Genomic DNA, 20108 nt, shown 5'->3' on the forward strand with positions numbered 1-20108 from the left:
TGAAAAGGAAGGGTTGTAAAGAGATAGCTTCGAATTTGGAGGTTTCAAAACCAAAGCAAAACATGATGAAAGTAAAAATAAAATAGATAATCCCCATAATTTATTATACCATACCTGCTAACACTGAAACACTTATGATAATATTCTGTGGATCTATATTAAAAAAAAACCTTGTTAAACTTTGTCACATATTTCCATTTCCCGACACACCCCACCCCTAAAGCTGGGCACTTGAGGATGCTTGAGTACCACATATGCCTGAGCAATTAGATTGGGTTGATCTTCCTCTGATGGGTTGAGGGTACCGGATTGACAGTTGCTGGCTGCTGTTTCCGACTGGTAGTACAGGAACCCTAACTCTTTGGTTGCGCTTAGAGCGGCTGCTCCATCAACAGTTGTATAATATCGGGATGTTTTCAGTGCCATGGCGCGCATGGAAAGGGACCCTGCACTCATCCTCGGTGGGCTTTCCTGAGGCCACAGTCCTAGTTGATGGAGGGTCAGCTGATGGTCTACTTGTGATGCATGTGCGATATTCTGCATAACCCCCTGTTCGGCTTCCCCTAACCAAACTGAAACTCGTTAAAAAACATGATGACAGTACAATCTAAAAATAAGCTTAAACCAGGCTTAGGGTCAAACAAATGCAACTTGCCTCCTCCCTTGAGGCTTGCATTCACAAATATCCGTGGGATTAGAACTAATTTATCTGATGTTGAAGCATTTCTTCTAACAAATACCCCGGATATCTTGCACTAAGTGAGAGTAACCTACACTCCTCCATCCCCTCTAACTACTTTAACATGCCTGGATATCTCCCACTCTGCCGTAAGGACTCTGACAGACATATGCACGGACTTGGAGTTTACATTCGTAATACCCTTCCCTTGAGTAGAGAAACACACCTATAAACGGATGATCCAGCCTTTATGTGCTTTAGACTAATCATGCAACACAACATTAGCTACTTTTACTTTCTCTACCGCTCTTCCTCGACCCAAGACTGCCCCATAATAAACAAAGTATCTGACAGCATAGACACAACACTCTCCTTCGACACTAGCGCCCAAGTACATGTATTTGGCGACTTAAATGTCCATCACAAAAACTGGCTTGGATTCTCTTCTTACACAGATGCAGCAGGAAGCGCAACTCTTAGCTCCTCTGTATCTCACTCCCTATCGCAAATTGTTACTTTTCCAACCCGCTTCCCTGATCAGGAAGAACAACACGCATCACTATTAGATCTGTTTTTGACCACAGTTCCTGATGATTGTGTAACGAAAGCCGACAACCCACTTGGGAACGCTGATCATGCGGTGATAATTCTTGAAATTGCCGTAAATTCTAGACCCAAAACTGAAGAGCCAGTGCTCAAAACAACGAGATATTATAAAAAGGCTGACTGGGAAGCCATCAGAGATCTTATCAGAGACGCCCCATGGGGAAATATTTTTTCTCTTCCTGCTGAACAGTGTGCAACCGAGACCACTGACTGGTTCAAAACTGCAATCGAAGCGCATGTCCTCATGTGGAATTCTATAGCAAGCCCCACCCTCCCCAATGGTTTACTTCGACTTGCGCAACTGCCATTGCTGAAAGGCAGCATGCATTCCGCAGGTTTAACCGACATAAGTACAGTTCAAACAGACAGACGTACATAGAAGCTAGAAGTAACGTTAAGAAAGAAATAGCGACAGCTTAGAGGGAATTTACGGAAACCACTAAAAAACGCATCGAAGCACAAAAACTAGGAACTCGTGACTTCTGGAAAATCAACAACAGTGTAGTAAATAATGGGCAATCAACAATTCCCCCACTAACCAACAATCACGAGGTTCTTTTGCTCAGCAACCGAGAAGGCTAACATGTTTGCCAGTCGGTTTGCCTCAAACTCCAAACTGGACCCTCTAAACACCCCCTATCTCAATTTCCTATGCGGACAGACGCCACGCTAGACGATCTGATAATCACCCCTGCTCAGGTGCATGCAATCATAAAAAAACCTTGACACTTCCAAAGCATGTGGACCCGACCTCATCCCAGCTGTGCTATTAAAAAAGTGCTCAGCCCAAGTAGCTCCAGTTCTCTCCAAACTCTACAACAAATGCCTTAATGAATCTTGCTTTCCGGGCTGTTCGAAAACTGCTTCTGTGGTACCAGTATTCAAGAATTCTGGCGAAAGAACTGACCCATTAAATTATCGCCCTATTAGCCTCCTCCCACTTTTTGCCAAAATATTTGAGACCTTAATAAACCATCCTCTAGTCCAGCACCTTACAGATGCTAAACTTCTGACCAACCAACAATATGGATTTAGACAGGCCCGTTCCACGGCAGACATCCTCACTGTAATCTCTGAACGCATATACCATTCACTGGACAAATCGGGAGAGGGCAGAGCGGTAGCTCTAGATATATCTAAGGCTTTTGACAGGGTATGGCATGAGGGTCTCCTCGGGAAGATTAGATCTTACGGTATCACTGGTAGAATACTTAACATAATTAAATCCTTCTTAGATAAGAGAAAAATCCAGGTTGTCCTCGACGGTCGTACATCTAAACAATATGATATAAATGCGGGAGTGCACCAGGGATCTATCCTTTGACCTCTGCTGTTCCTGATATTTATAAATGACCTCCCCGTCAAAATTGCCTCTGAGATGGGTATATATGCTGATGACACCACACTCTATAGCAGGCACGACAGGAAAACAAATGAACATATATCCAAAGTAATGGCAGAAACACTAGAGGATGACCTCCAATCAGTAGTGGAATGGAGACAAAAATGGATGGTAAGGTTCAATGCCGCCAAGACAAAACTGGTTTCATTCAATAATTACAAGAAACCTTCTCTACCACCTATAGCAATGGCCAGCGACTCTTTATCTGAGAGTACGTCTCTCAAGCTCCTTGACCTAACGTTCACAGGAAACATGAGTTGGAACAATTTTATCGAGGGCATTGCCAGGGCCGCTGCGAGGAAGGTGGGTTCTCTCTACCGTGCTAGAAAACTTCTAACACCCGAAAGTATCCTGTACCTCTATAAGGCCACTATTCGCCCATGTATGGAGTATTGCTGTCATATTTGGGCCGGTGCATCGGCTACTAGTCTCTCGCTCCTTGACAGGTTTCAAAAGAGAGTCGCAAACCTGATAGGCCCTAAACTGGCATCTAAGCTTCAGCCACTGTCATATCCTCGAAACGTTGCATCCCTCTGCCTGTTCTACAAGTATTATAATGGTGAATGCTCTGCAAAATCCCACCCCCACACTGTAGAGATCCCTAGATGTAAAAGATCTTTCTACTCCAGTAGTTTCTTCCCCAGAACTGCTAGACTTTGGAATTCCATTCCAGGTCACTGCTTCCCCAACTGTACTGACATGCATAAGTTCACGTGCAACGTGAACCAACATATCGCTGCCCAAATTCCTACATAGTACCCCAGTAGATGTTTCCCCTGATAGTGGCCCCCTACACCAAAGTGGCAATGTGCCTTGTTTGGGGTGAAAATGTAATAAAAAAAAGGTCAAGCGCGAACGAACACCCCAGAATTTTATGTTACCATATTTCTTCAAACTGAAACATAATTATCGAAATATACTTTATTTAAGGTTTTGCCATATTTCCATCCCAAACTTTTATTATACCATCCCTATTTAAGTGAAAACATACTTATCAAAGTGTTCTTATGCACATCTATATCAAAAACACTTGTAAACGTTTTTTTTTAATTTTTTATTTTTTTGTTTCCATACTTTGTGGACCAGGCGCGAACGCAGACTCAACAATTTTAATGAACCACCGTTCTGCCAGATCAAACATACCCATAAATCTTTTATTACTATATGTAATCAATTTTTAAAAATAATCAACCATATAGGAGCCTATTCGTGACCAGACACAGACACACACACACACACATATTCAGCTTTATATTATATATATATATATATATATATATATATATATATATATATATATATATATATATATATATATATATATTCCTAGGGAGACAGCCAACGCAGCGAAACTGAAACAGGCCCGCGGGATATTATACATACAAATGTAGGCCAATTTGGCCATTTTGATAATATAGTTTTTTTAAACAATTGTAAGAACATTTTAACCATAGAAAACTATTATATTCTTCAGTAAGCTTGTAAATTTTCACATAATAGGATAAAAAATATTAGCATTCTAATATTAAAATTGCATAGCAGTATAAATCTCTATGATTACCTGCTGAGCAGATTTTCTTTAAAATTTAAAGAACTTCAGTGTGTAAGTCTGGGAGTGAGCTTAGTAAAGTTTTGCCCGAGAATATCCCCTATAATTACCGATAATCGATAATCGAAACCGTTATTTTTATTTATCTATCATCGGTAAAGCCTTTTTTCTATGTCGTCGCTTAGCAACAATGATAGAACAACGGGCTCTTAAAAATTCTACTGTGACTAAATTCATAGTGTGTTTAATTTTTTATTTTGCCTGACGTGGTCTATAGGTTCACACTCCGCACGTAAATTTCTTTCTTTATATTACATATGTTATTAACTACTTGTTCTCTCACACACACACACACACACACACACACACACACACACACACACACACACACATATATATATATATATTTCCTTTCCTTCAATCTGACTGAATAGTCTATAGAGCTACGTCTGATTATGTATTCATATATATTTTAAAACATTTCATAATTCGCCAGTTTTCTGTCATCTCAGGGAAATTTACTGCCACTGTGCTCGGACCAAACGGAAGAATACCAGTCACAGTTCATTCGGAAGAGAACAAAATTAGTGTTATTTTTACTGCACTAAAAGAAGGTAAGTTAGATTCTTTGGTAATTAACTTTTGTATGGATCGCTTATTTATAATCGACATGGACCCGGATTATTTCACTTATTATAGAGTCAATGTCAGATTATTCACGGTAAAGATTGAGCCAGTTCTTAAAATGATCAACTTTGATGAACGCTCCATACAAATATAAATTAAGAGGCCATGCTAATCATGAAAATAGTAAAGATAGAGTTACATTGTCTTTCAAGAAATAAACAAAGTTGAAATATACTCTAAAAACACCAGAACTAATAGTTTTTTTTTTAATTCGAAAACTGTTTTGTCGGTTCGTGGTGCTCACGTATAATTCTCCCTCAATTCTCTGAGATGACTACATAGAACTTAGAAATCCTTTTGCTGTCAATTCCTTATAAGTATCCAGGATGGTTCTCATTTATCTATCTATCTATCTATCTATCTATCTATATATATATATATATATATATATATATATATATATGTAGCAATTTATAAAATATATATGGCGATTAAGCTACTATAGGATTCGTCAGGCTTATGCGCATAAGCCTGACGAATCCTATAGTTGGATGAAACGCAGAATATTCAGTGTAGCTTAATCGCCATATATATTTTATAAATTACTAACTAGCTCTACCTACGTATTGAGCACTTTTGAAGTAAATACTTTAAGTTTACGCATAAATCTATACTTTCGTATATTAAATTTATGTGAATAAATGAATTAGTTATATATATACATATATATATATATATATATATATATTTATATATATCTTAATATTATTTAAAATAAACATTGTCTGGGGATGTGGGGGGATGAGTTCGTTCCCCATGACGTTTTAAACGGCTGGATCAACTATTTTTGAAATTTCACACGAAGTTTCTTGATGTTTCCGAGAATGTTCGAAAATCGACCGTCGAAAATTCAGATTACATCCGATTTTTACTCAAATTGACACTTTTATACAACCCAACACCACAAATGCATTTGAAAAACTTTATTACCTTACACGTAGCAAAGAACAGCCTATAACATCAAATGTAGATTATTTTATAAGCGGGGACGCGTTCAAAATGAATTCTTCTCTTTAGAGCACAATTGAAGCATGCTACTTTACTTTTGCATTTTAATCGTTGTTATTTATATATAGATTTATAAAAGCAAGATTGTCTTAAGTGCGAAGCCAATGAAGGGACTTATGTGAAATCTCCTGCCCGTATATTGCTGGGGGTTTACAACTAGAGCCGGCTATCAATTGATTTGATTACAAATAGGTGATTTCACCGATTTTAACGAGGATAATTGTATGCAATGATGTTGATTTTCATTGAATCATGGACAACATCTCCCTCCTACTACATAATGTGTGAGCCTCCCCTCTATGTGACTAATGACGAACCTCCCTCTGGTGACGTCACTTCCAGTATCGAGTACCGATGCCCGCAATTAGAGATTGGCACGCGGCCAAGGAGGTCGTATGGAAACACCCTACCGTTGAGGAATGGTATTGCTCAATCTGGTTTTGCCTGTAATATATGTGAATACATATTCGTTTCTAAAGTCTTCTTTCGTTCTTATTACTACTTAGCCCCATAAAACGGGCGACGTCGGATTCGACTTTCACACGGGGTAACTCTAAAAAAAAAAAGGAAATGAATTTGACTTAAAAGAACTTCGGATTTACATGCTAAGAATTCAGCTGGCAATTACGTTCTAAAAACAAAATTCTAAAAACAACAACAACAAAAAAAAAACAGAAACAAACACATTGCAAAGTTATCAATTAAATTGTAAGTTAATCTTTTTGTCTCTATATTTAAATTTAAAATATGTCTTCTAAACGCATTTTTGTTAAGGCCATAAAAGTTAATTTAGTTGCCTATTGATAGAAGAAATAAAAAAAGAAAAATGTTGACCAAATTTAACCGCGAGAACACTTTCTAATTGTAACTTATATACATCTACGGTTTATTCTTATGCAAATTTGGAAAAAAGTGAAAAGTTTTTTTTTGCCTTTGTTTTTTGCTTCTAAATTTATGCAATATGTAAACGGGAGAGAAAATTTTTCCCCGCCTTTTCGTTTTACTTAGACCAAAAAATACTTTTTCTCATTGAGGGGAATTTTCTGAAATTTTTAACTGTCGGTACTAAAGTGAAAAAGTTTTTTTTTCTTCCTCGTAAGGACAACTCCCCCCCCCACATAAAAACATACATTTGGATGAACTTCCAGACAATTTCACAATTATTTTTATTCTTTTGGAACTGTAGTGTATCACAGTACATTTTTTGTTTTTTTGTTTCTCAAGTAAAAAAGATGTTAACCCTCATTGGGTTATCTCTAAGGTGTTTACCAAGAAGTAAGGGATACATTGCTCCCTCCTCATACGAACACACAAAAGGAAAGAACATTTTCTCTGTTCTTTTTATTATTGTTTAAGCTCTCTTCTCTAGTCAAAAACGGAAATAAATTATTTTTCGTGCGTTTGTAAAATGTATTATAAGATTTATGAGGTTAAAACAATATTAATATAGCTAATCAAGGCCAGATGGACCGGAAGCAGAAGGCCGAGGAAAATTTAAAAAAACGTTATAAACAACTCCAGTTACTATTTCAAGAGAGGCACCAAGCGTTGGAGGAGAGAATGCTACTTCAATAACAGAAACAAGAAGAGCTATTTTTAAAACATTCGATCGAACGGAATACAGGGACGACAGTTTTGCTTTTTCCCAAAGTACAATATGGAATGCTATAGAAACGTTCAACTACCAACCAGAGTTGGATGGGACGTTTGACGCTTTCTATCGGAAATATGAGGACCTATTCACCGCGGATTGTTAAAAGTGGATCAACGCTAAGAGAGTACATCTACTTTTGAGGAAATTAGGGACCAAAACATAACATGCATGTGGATTATATTCTCCACAGGAAGACGCGGTCAAACTTTTATCCGAACTGTTCAGCCCGAATTCTACGCTCTTTCATAGAAGATGGAAGTACTTTAACCTGCAAAAAAGTGACGACAATGATTACCTAACCTTCGCGTCTGTGGTAAATAAACACTGCGATGACTTCACTCTATCTGACTTATCGGCCGATTACTTTAAGTGTTTAATTTTTGCGCAGCATTTAGTCTAATTCAAAAACGTTGAGATTAGACAACGTGTTCTCTAGACTTGAGAGATAACTAATCCTCACCCATCAGAAATTGGCCGAGGATTGTCAACGGGTATTCTGTGTAAGCAACAACTCGAGACGTCGAGGAGTCAGGCCCAACATTCATTAGAAGGACGACCTTCAGACGGAAAAATACTCACTACTAAAAAGCAAAGCTGGAAGTAAAAAAACTCAGGTTACCCCTAAGAAGTACCACCCTGTCACAAGACCTGGTTCCCCTACAAGCCCATACTATCACTGCGGCGGGAACACTGGTCGAGTCAATGTTTTTACAAAGATAAGTACTGCAACGAATGTGGCAAGAAGGACGACCAGTGCAGGAAGAACAAGGTCAAGAACAGCGTCCGACGGATGAGATGCGACTTGGATTCGGATGACAATCGGCGCATATATGTCACAGTTAACATTACAAATACAACTGTGCAACTACAATTGGATTCCGGATCAGACCTGTCAATCATTAACTTTAAGACGTGGAAAAGTCTAAGGAAAACAACCATCTCGAGCTGTGACATCCGATAAAGTAGAATTTAAGAGACCTTAAATAGTGTTACTAAAAAAGTGAAAGTGTATGTACATAGAAAATCCGAAAATCTCTTCGGTACTGACTGGATGAAGTGCTTCGAATTGTGGGACAAACCTATGAATAAATTCTGTCGTAGGATTTAAGACTCGTCTACGGAGGCACAACAACTGAAGGGCGAGTTAAAAATGGAATTTCCAGAAGTACTCTCGCAAGGACTAGGACAATGTACAAATACTATAGCAAGTTTCTAACCAAAAGAAAACACTCTTCCCACTTCAACAGAATCTGTCAAAGGAGGCAGAAAAACTGAAACTGCAAAGCCTGAAGCTAAAAAAACCGTGCCAAAAGAATTCCCCAAACCAAATCAACCTAAGAATTACTTCTCCCCGAAACAAATTAACTATGCGAATAGCCTATCTAGGCTGATACCATTGAGAAGAGCACTAAAGAAGGCTCAAGGGACGCCAACAGATAAATCACTTATACAAAGTCTAGACGATTAGGATTAAACCCAACCGAACACACCAACGGCAATCTCACCTGAAAAAACGATGTTTGCGCGGAAAGTGAGATCCGTTTTTTACACGCTCTTACCCAAACAGTCAACGCCACTAGTGACCACTTGTGTACCCAGTAAATGTTTCAGATCAGGTAAAAGAGTGTTTTCTAATGTTATAAAAACAACACCTCATTTTTGGAGGTGGGTACAATTACTAAGAGAGTCGGTGGCATGGTAAATATCATCCAAGGACCAGCATATACCCACAAATGTCATAAGAACACACTAAGAAGATGCTAATCAGTTGAAACCAGCAACAGTCCACCAGTGGAAGGGGGGCCGATAGACACTGTCTTCGAAACTTTTTATCTTGATCCTACTCAACCAACAACTGAACTACGGCGTTCGTTCCGTAAGAGAAAGTTTAGCGAGCCATTGATTGTAAACCCTAAAAGAAAGACGTACTGACAGCTTTTACGAACAAAAAGCTTGGGGGGTGAGACACCCCTCCATGTGATTGCTGCACTATCACATTACGTCACTTTCTGTGGTGACGTCACTTCCGGTTCCAAGTACGGAGATTCGTACTCGGCCAAGGAGGTCGTAAGCAAACGCTCTACCGTTGAGGACCGATATTGCTCAACCTGCTTTTACCTGTAATATATGTGAATATTCGTTCCTAAAAGTCCTGTTTTCCTTCGTTCTTATTACCATTTAACCCCATCACACATAACAAAGATATTCATTGTGGTCGTGATTCATACGTGTGACATAGCATCGACTGCTCCAATCTAGAATCAATCCAGATTCATTGCCTCCTTTTTATGTAATATCAGCGAATACTTTCGAACCCACCCTCAACATTTTTGGGTAAAAAATATATTTCTGGCTAATATAAGCGTCTCAAAAATATATTAAGTTTCGGTACTAAATACGCCAAAAAGTGATTATCCGTCAATCATATTTTAAAACAAATTATTTGCTTTTTCTTTCTTTTTATTCAACTTATAAATGATCAACCCCTACCCAGGCGATCATTATATCCATCTGTATTGGTGTGATCTTTCACTTAATATATCCCCCTTGTTGGGTTATTGTCCTGGACCTGTTGGAGAGGTGAACAGCAGTAAAGTGGTGGTTACTGGCCAGGGATCAGTCAAATCCCGGGCTTTGATACCTGCTGAATTTATCATAGACGGAAGAAAAGCCGGGAAGGGTAAGTCTATACTGTATTATTCTTATACTGTATTATTTCTATACTGTATTATTTCTATACTGTATTATTCCTATACTGTATTATTTCTATACTGTATTATTTCTATACTGTATTATTTCTATACTGTATTATTTCTGTACTGTATTATTTCTATACTGTATTATTTCTATACTGTATTATTCCTATACTGTATTATTTCTATACTGTATTATTTCTATACTGTATTATTTCTATACTGTATTATTCCTATACTGTATTATTTCTATACTGTATTATTTCTATACTGTATTATTTCTATACTGTATTATTCCTATACTGTATTATTTCTATACTGTATTATTTCTATACTGTATTATTTCTATACTGTATTATTCCTACTTAAGATTGTAATATTATTAACTCTTCTGGTTTAATGCTTTTGAATCACCAATCTCAGAAGTTGTGAGAATGTTCAGGATTTCTGATGTTCTAATATCCCATGTGGTGATTGCGAGCAATATTGGCACATATGTTAAATAGAATGAAGCATTTATAAATTGTTTATTTAAAAGGTATACGCCAATAAAATATAAATTTGCCATATATAACTTGATGCAATGGGATTGATAATAAAATAAGAATTTGTTACAGAAATATTTCAGGAAATAATTGTATTTGGCAATAAACGCTCCGTAGAAATTGAAATGTTGTAAAATCTGGAAAAAACAGGTTTGGCATCAATTGAAAATGGATGGCTCTCGTCTTGGGGAGGATCCATGTTTTGACAAGCTTCTGGGATTTACCATTACTCCTGATCTGAAATGTAACACGTACATCAAGTCTGTTGGCAAGGTAGCTGGAAAAATGGTAGGATCCTTCTACTGCTCTAGAAGATATCTCACTGCTGATGCAATTCTCTATCTATATAAAACACAAAAAATATGTAATTTTAATATTTACACATCTGAACGTAACGACTTTTATTCTATAAATAGATAGAAACACGTGCACAATTTATCCGGAAATAGAAATCTTCTTACGCTCTAGAAAGACACAACATGCCAGTTGGCAAAAAGACGCTGAAGCATTATGGCAAACGGACGTTAAGTATTTTTAAAATTCATCCTAAATGTTTTTTATATTACCTTGTTTAAACTTGTTTTTCTTGTTTTATTAATATATATGTCTTATTCGTAACCCCCCCACATTGTACAAAGGAAACTAGCGATAAAAACAAAACAAAATGCCGGGAATTAGTGTTCTCGATTAGAGTAGATAAAGTTAGGAATTTATTTAAGTAATATACCTAATATATACTATTACTGCAAGCTTGCCTATATTGAAAATGCTTGCTTCCTGGCTAGCCAATCAAACCATCTAATATAGTTAGTCTTTTTTTATGATATTCGAAATATAATGCAGTAACATTAGCAAAGAAAAAGTCACCTATGAAAACGAACCTCCTAAATTAAAACCTTGAATAATTATCTAAACTCGAATGTAAATTAATATTAAGTCAACTTTACAAATTGATAAAAGTAAATTATTGGATTTTAATTATAAAGGTGAAGCTCCATTATTCAAACTTGAGATAGATAACGACAAACTTCCACTACTTAATATGGGAGGGGAGATTATCACCAAAACTGCCCTGAATAGATAACTTAGCACCGGACTTACTACTTAGATATAAACAAGTCACTTTCACGCATTCCCCCCCCTTTTTTAATGGAGAGTAGATAATACAGTGGATGTGTTATCTGCAGCTCCAGTAACTCTCGCTTCTCCTTCTTTTGTCCATCAGTCCTCATTCAATGAGTGATTTTTATGACAAAGGGTGCAGAAAACGCCGCTTAAAGGTCGGTAGTACTTGGTGAACAGTAGTCTGAGATGTCGGAAATTTTTCTGTCTCTATGTCTATCCTTGTGGCCATGTCACTAGTAAGGGTGCTAAAAGAAAAACGTTTCGTCTGGGCTGACGCTATCTGCCTGATAGTAAGGGACCCGAACCTTGGATTAACCACAAAGGAGGCTGTCCTATTAGCAGGCGCAAAGTACTGGGACTGCTGTATTTGCTGAGTGGATCTGGACCATGCAGTAGTCTCTGGTGAGGCCTCTCGATGCCATACTAGTGGGTAATTGTTACGGCTTTACCTTTTCATGTGCCACAAAAAAATTCTCTTATACTTTCCCTGTGCTCTAACCAAATATGCCGACCTGTTTCCACAAATCCTAAAACCTCAACATGAAATATCTCCAGAAAAAAACTCGAATAAACCTAGAACCCCATCTTCCAACGTAGACCCATACTACCAGGTCTCCTTCTCCAGCAACTTCCAAGGTTGAAACACAATTACAGGAGACGAAACCAAACATATTATTTATAAGCGAAACTGGAATAGGGCCGACCACTTCTCTAGATGAGTTCATAATTAACGGACACTCTAATTTAACAGCTTAATCTGACCCCCAAGATCGCCATGGGCATGGAATATGTGCCTACATTAAAGAGGGCTTCCCGTGTGGCAGGGGTATCTCTAGAGAAGATCCTAACTTACCATAGATGTGCTTCCGAGTTGCATTGCTAACACCACTGCATTTATATTTGCCCTCTATCGGCCCCACAACAGCGGAGTTACTATCTATAAGAACATATCTGAGAAAATAGACCACATCCTATCTGCACATCCCTCGGCTAACATCCACATCTGTGGCGGCTTCAACGTCCATAACCTCGAATTGCTGACTCATTAAAATAAAGCAGACGATGAGGGGAGGTTCTGTCATGATTTTGCCATTGCTTATGACCTCACTTATTTTGTTCGCGAACCCACACGTGTGTCCGATACACGCGGTCAATATGCAATCCTCCTAGACGTTTTTCTCTCAACTTCCCTTGAGCTATGTTCATGTTCCGTCCATTCTTCTCTAGGATCCTTCGACCACTCCGTTGTATCAGATAAGATAAAAATGAAATGTAATAAGTCCCCAGACGTACCCCTCCACCGTACTGTATACCGATAGTCTATGGCTGACTGGGATAGCTTCCGTACATTTATATCTGCTTTACCTCTGCACTTCATGTTTAAAAAGGTAGTGCCCTCTATAGTATCAGATCGGACCGAATGGTTAATTGTAGGCATAGACCAATTCATACCATCCAAAAAATTCCAACAAAAACCTAACAGCCAGCCATGACTCTCCCCAGAATGTGCTGCTGCAATCGCGCACAGAAATCATTTTTTCCATAGCTACCAACGTAATAGATGCACTTAGACTAAAGCTACTTTCAAGACTGCAAGCAACCACTGTAAAAGAGTAATAAAAAATGCAAGAGAGCTATATGGCCAGTCTGTTAAATCCAAGGTGGCTGATCAGCAGCTTGGTTCCCACCAATTTTGGCAAATAACAAATAGGATCCTGAACAAAAATGTTCGTTCTATCCCAACGATTATCAATGGACCAGAGGTCATCTCGTCAGCATCAGACAAGGCCAAACTATTTGCAAAGAACTTTGCAGCTAATTCTACCCTATGCGACGAAGCCCATCAACTCCCCATATTTCCTCCTATAACCCAGAACGCGCTAGGAACATACAAATATCCGTGCATGAGGTCGCCAAGCTAATCAAGAACCGTGATTTCAGTAAAGCAACTGGCCCTGACGCCATCCCAATTATAGTGTTTAAAAAGCTTCAACCAGAACTTGCTCCCGTACTTACATAACTGTTTAAGCGCTGCCTTGAGGAGAAGTGCTTTCCGACTCCCTGGAAGACCTCATAAGTGTTCCCTGTATTTAAGAATTCAGGTGATAAGTCATCTCCCTCTCAGTACAGACAAATAAGTATCTTGTGTGTTATGAGTAAGTTGCTGAAATCCATATTGAATAGAGAAATAGTCAACCACCTCAGCAGAAACAACCTTCTTAGTGACATGCAATATGGTTTCCGCTCTGCAAGATCTACCGCAGATGTGCTGACGATTATATCTCATAAGATTAGTGAATCTCTTGACAAAGGCTTCCTTTATAGGGCTATTGCTCTTGACATATCAAAAGCCTTCGACAAGATATGGCATAAGGGTCTACTTCACAAGATTTCCAGCTACGGTATAACTGGAAATGTTTTCTCAATCATTAAATCATTTCTCTCCGATAGGCTCATAATAGTAGTGGTAGATGGACAAAATCAGAGGCCTGCAGTATTAATGCTGGAGTCCCTCAGGGGTCAATCCTAAGCCCAACTCTCTTTCTGATATACATCAATGACCTCCCTAAACTCATACTAAAATCATTCGTTGGCATCTATGCTGATGAGACGACCATCTTCGGCAACACATCAAAGGCTGTAAATGACAAAGTTTTCTCTGGTTCTCTCTCCTCTGATCTCGAAGGCGTGGTTCAGTGGGGGAAGACGTGGCTGGTTACCTTTAATGCATCTAAAACCAAACTCCTATCCTTACATAATAAACGCTCTCATCCCCATCTGGCATCAATTGTGATGGATGGATCTCGTCTGGAAGAGGCCCCGTGTTTTGACAAGCTTCTGGGGTTGACCTTTACTCCTGATCTGAAATGGAACACGTACATCAAGTCTGTTGCCAAGGTCGCTGAAAAGATGGTGGGATCCTTCTACCGCTCCAGAAGATATCTCACTACTGATGCAATTCTCTATCTATATAAAAGCCAAGTACGTCCAAGGATGGAATACTGTTGCCATATCTTGGCAGGAGCTGCTAAAAACAGCCTATCCTGCTTGAGAGCGTACAAAATAGACTTCGTGGCTTAGTGGGGGATGCCCTTTTCTCTACCTTGCAACTTCTCTCCCACAGAAGAGACGTTGAGGGCCTATCCTTGTTTTATCGTTATTTCTATGGCAAGTGCTCGTCTGAACTCCAATCTCTGGTCTCCCCTCGCCAATCTTTCACAAAAAACCCCGTCTAGCCGAATCCACTGTGAAAAATTTCCCCCACTCTTTATTTGTGCCTAAATCAAAACGTGTATTCCATGAACTAAGCTTCTTTCTTAGAACTGCACGCCTGTGGAACACTGTTCCGTCTGTCTGCTTCCCTCCGGACTACAACTTGGATGTGCTCAAGTCCAACGTTAACAAATTCCTTATGAACCGCCCCTTAAGTAAACACGTCATCAAATCTCCACACTAACGTAATGTACTGTCAATACATTATCCCTGAGTGGTTTCCGGGCCTTGATAAGTGGTGACCACTGTGTAAAAAAAACAAAAAAAAACGTCCAAGCATGGAACAATTCTACCACTTCCATGCATGAGCTGCTAAAAACAATCTATCCTGTCTTGACAGAGTACAAAATAGACTTCGTGGCTTAATGGGGGATTCCCTTTTCTCTGCCCTGCGACATATCTCCCACAGAAGAGACGTTACGAGCCTGTCTTTGTTATATCGTTATTTTCATGGCAAGTGCTCGCCTGAGCTCCAATCGCTGGTCTCCCTCTCTCCAATCTATCATCAAAAACGTCCGTCTAGCTGAAACAACTGTCAATAATTTCCCCACTCTTTATCTGTGCCTAAATCAAAACATAGATTCCATGAACAAAGTTTCTAAGAAGTACACGCCTGTATAACCCTCTTCCGTTTGCCTGTTTCCCACCTTACTACAACTTGGATGTCTTCAAGTCCAACATAAACAAATTCCTGATAAACCGCCCCTTAAGTAAGACACTTTATCAAATCTCTATTACTAACGATTACTTACGATATTATGCTATTGATTACTGTACATTCACTACACTTTATCGAGTGGCTTCCGGGCCTTGATAAGTTGTGACTACCATGTAAAAATAAGGTCCCTGTAAGTTGTTTTTTTTAATTAAATTCAACACTTTATTAAAAAAAACAATGGCACATCCAAGCATCGTTCTTATCCCAACAACATACTGTTGATTTGGTTGGTTGTATTTCACCCTTTTATATTTTCTATGAAGCAATTTTGGAAAAGTTGTTTCATGGTCTTAATATATTTAAACAGTTTTTTTTTTTTTTTTGCTTGGCAACGAGAAAACGGCAGATTTTTGGATTGACTCTAATTGGATATTTACAAGTGCCTGTAGCTCTTGTATTACACGATATAATCACATAATTCAGATATATGTTCTCAGAAGTGTTCTAGGACTTCAGATTCATACAAAAAGAAGAGAAAAATAAAATGAAGCAACACCTTGTTATATCAATTGCCTCAGCTTAGGTTTTCTTTACTGACAATGTATTACAACAATTTGTAATTTAAACTTTTTAACTTGTGTAACGAGGTTGTTATATTTTATCTCAGACCGAACGTTTTTATAGGGTGGAGCGATAAATTTGTCGCCCTAAATAACACAACGCTACAGTTTTATTTCAAACATTATTGTAAAAATCGGCTCAGGTAACTTGGTTAGTCGACTTCAGCCTCAATCACCGTCTCGACACGGATCCAAAACTTGGAGCATGCATTTTCCACAAACGCCGGTAGAAGTTCGACGAATACTCGCAGGCTGGTAAGGATTAAGCTGTTTTGGTATTGTACGAGGTGATGTTGGCGATGTTGTCGATGTATGATCAAGCAAAGTTGTCCAACGGATTCAGGTCGTAGAGGGAGTTGGGCTAGTAAGAGAATGTACAAAGTCGTTGCACTCCTTCTGAAGCCAAGCCTTTGGACTTATGGGCCAGCGCCGAGCCCTGCTGCCGCATAAAAATCTGTCAGCGGCAACCTGATTGCATTAGGGGATCATTACACTCTTCAGCACATCCAAGTGCATTTTGGTGTTGACTTTTAAGCCGACTTCAAATATGTGTGTCATAATGTTGTTCTCACTTGAAACTACACCAAAGACCATGACTGTAGCCGGAAATTCGTTGAGCTGTGCCTTCAAGTGCTTAATCGTCTGGATTTGCATTTTGAGGGTACTGGCAATAGTCTTGTTTTCATAATTTAGATTGGTAGATAGCATCAGTTGTACGACGCATCTTCTATCACACTCGTTGAACATTGTGTTACTTCAGATATATTAGAAGTCTCCTATTGCTCTTGAGATTTGTACACAACTGACCAGTTGGTCAGTTGTATATAAATCTCAAGAGCAATAGGAGTAGATGGTCGACAGAACCAGTTTTCATCAAACGGAAAAGGAATCATTTCTAAATAAAACAAAATACGATTGCATTCCTGCTATTCCCTGTGCGATTACTAATTTCTTAGTTTTTTTTTTTTTTTTTTTTTACACAGTGATCACCACTTATCAAGGCCCGGAAGCCACTCAGGGATAAGGGTTATTGCAAGTACATTACGTTAGTGAGGAGATTTGATGAAGTGTTTAATTAGGGGGGCGGTTCATTAGGAATTCGTTAACATTAGACTTGAAGACATCCAAATTGTAGTCCGGAGGGAAGCAGACAGACGGAACAGAGTTCCACAGGCGTGCAGTTCTAAGAAAGAAGCATTGTTCATTGAATCCGCGTTTTGATTTAGGCACAGATATAGAGTGGGGGAAATTTTTCACAGTGGATTCAGCTAGACGGGTGTTTTTCGTGAAAGATTGGCGAGGGGGGACCAGAGATTGGAGTTTAGACGAGCACCTTCCATGAAAATAACGATAAAACAAGGATAGGCTCGCAACGTCTCTTCTGTGGGAGAGGGGTTGCAGGGTAGAGAAAAGGGCACCCCCCACTAAACCACGAAGACTATTTTGTACTCTGTCAAGGCATGATAGGCTGTTTTTGGCAGCTCCTGTCCAGATATGGCAACAGTATTCCATCCTTGGCCGTACTTGGCTTTTATATAGATAGAGAATTGCATCAGTTGTGAGATATCTTCTGGAGCGGTAGAAGGATCCCACCATCTTTTCAGCGACCTTGGCAACAGACTTGATGTACGTGTTCCATTTCAGATCAGGAGTAAAGGTCAAACCCAGAAGCTTGTCAAATCACGGCGCCTCACCCAGACGAGAGCCATCCATCACAATTGATGCCAGCTGGGGATCAGAGCGTTGATGATGTAAGGATAGGAGTTTAATCGGTATTTAGCTGTTATATATGTAATTCGTTCAATGGTTCACAATCATTCGACATCTTGAAAAAGTTCAGAGAAGTGACCAGTTCTGTATCTTGTTAGTCTTTCACTCGGTGTCTATCCTCCTCTCTCTTCGATCTCAATGTCTATAGAATCATTGATTTCTGTTACGCCAGCTTAGCTCCACGGCTTGATCACTTACTAACTTGTCAGTTGCTACGTTAAACTGGTTTGCTTTATTTGACAATCAGCGACTGATAATGAGAAACTTGCAAAGAAATACCATCTTTCACTGATCAGTTTATGTTTGTTACGCCGAGAAACATTGCTTAAAATTCTTCACAAATCGGCTTCTATCTGCCTGCAATCATATCTGACAAACAACTCAATTGATTTTCTGTCAGGAAATAGGACGCGTGTTGTATGGCTGCCAAGTTTTACCAGCCAAAGCCCTGATTATTGTTTTTAGTACTGCTAAGAATTTGATCAACTATGCTGAGCTATTTGGTTAATGGGTTTGCCTACAACTAAAACGTTTGTTCCTGCTGATGTACCGATGAGTTCAACTTTGCTCATCTTAAAGTTCTTGTGTTTTCCCGTCGGATTGTTGATAAACACCTACCTGCCAAGTGGTTCACACAAACAGTATTTACGCAGACACAGTAATTTGTGTCCTAATTTCTAAGAGAATGTAGTAGACCACTTGCTTATATGGGCAGTTTAGTATAATTAAATGTGAACATACCATTTTAACAGGTATTAACCCCTATTTCATGGGATAAATGCAGTATTTGCTCTATTGTTGTGATAAAATCGTCCGAGGCATTATTCTTTATTGCTTGGATGTTGTACAATGTTGTCGTTCATTATAGTGCAATAGTCCTCCATGGAGATGGCAGTGTAGTTATGGGTATGTGTACTAGCAAAAAGCCAATTTAATATAATCAGTTTTTTTGGCCTGAAAACATACAAGCCAGGTCACGATATAATTAGTAAGCAATGGCAGATTATTTTTATTTTATATCGGCATCGGTATTTTTATAAGCACTCGTATCTTAAACACAACTATTAAATTACATGAACTGTGTGCACACCTTTCTTGAAGAAACATTTATTTTCTGAAGCATTCATCATCGCCGCCAGAATTAATTCGCAACTTTGTCCGGCTTTATTGGACGATGCGCAAAATGCTGCAAGCCGACGAGAAAAATCAAATTTACTTAACAAAGATTACGTTCTTTGCAGCGTTTAACACATTCTTAAACATTGCCTTACTTCCATACACAATCTGCATTGATTCACAAATAAGCGCATCAGACACATAACATGAGTTAACCCTTTCCACACGACCATTCCTCAAATCAGCTTAATTAGTGACTGTAATAGCAGTATAAACTACTATTAGACTATACGAACACCCATTCATATAAACTCGTTCGGTTATTCCTGAACCTAACTGATTAAGCAACTTGGCAGTTGAGATTTATGTATTTCAAATAAAACAGGTGACCAAGGCTAATTTTTTTTTTTTACACAGTGATCACCACTTATCAAGGCCCGGAAGCCACTCAGGGATAAGGGTTATTGCAAGTACATTACGTTAGTGTGGAGATTTGATGAAGTGTTTACCCAAGGGGGCGGTTCATTAGGAATTTGTTAACATTGGACTTGAAGACATCCAAGTTGTAGTCCGGAGGGAAGCAGGCAGACGGAACAAAGTTTTGCATCAGTAGTGAGATATCTTCTGTATATTATATATATATATATATTAAATTATCGCCCTATTAGCCTCCTCCCACTTTTTGCCAAAATATTTGAGACCTTAATTAACCATGCTCTAGTC

At 38.7% G+C, this 20108-nt stretch overlaps 1 protein-coding gene across 5 annotated transcripts in view; it reads left to right on the forward strand.

The window, feature by feature from the left end:
* The window catches only part of LOC145295835 (filamin-C-like), a 300005-nt gene that overhangs the window by 217440 nt on the left and 62457 nt on the right, over nucleotides 1-20108 (forward strand). For all 5 annotated transcript variants that reach the window (XM_080141544.1, XM_080141545.1, XM_080141543.1 and 2 more), the window contains 2 exons: nucleotides 4749-4850; nucleotides 10080-10265. In XM_080141544.1, the coding sequence (XP_079997670.1) occupies nucleotides 4749-4850; nucleotides 10080-10265 (288 nt within the window). The remainder of the gene's footprint in view (nucleotides 1-4748; nucleotides 4851-10079; nucleotides 10266-20108) is intronic.

The sequence above is a fragment of the Euprymna scolopes genome, chromosome 16 (assembly GCF_053919585.1).
Source record: "Euprymna scolopes isolate OS-2025 chromosome 16, ASM5391958v1, whole genome shotgun sequence".
In the NCBI taxonomy this organism is placed as follows: domain Eukaryota; kingdom Metazoa; phylum Mollusca; class Cephalopoda; order Sepiida; family Sepiolidae; genus Euprymna; species Euprymna scolopes.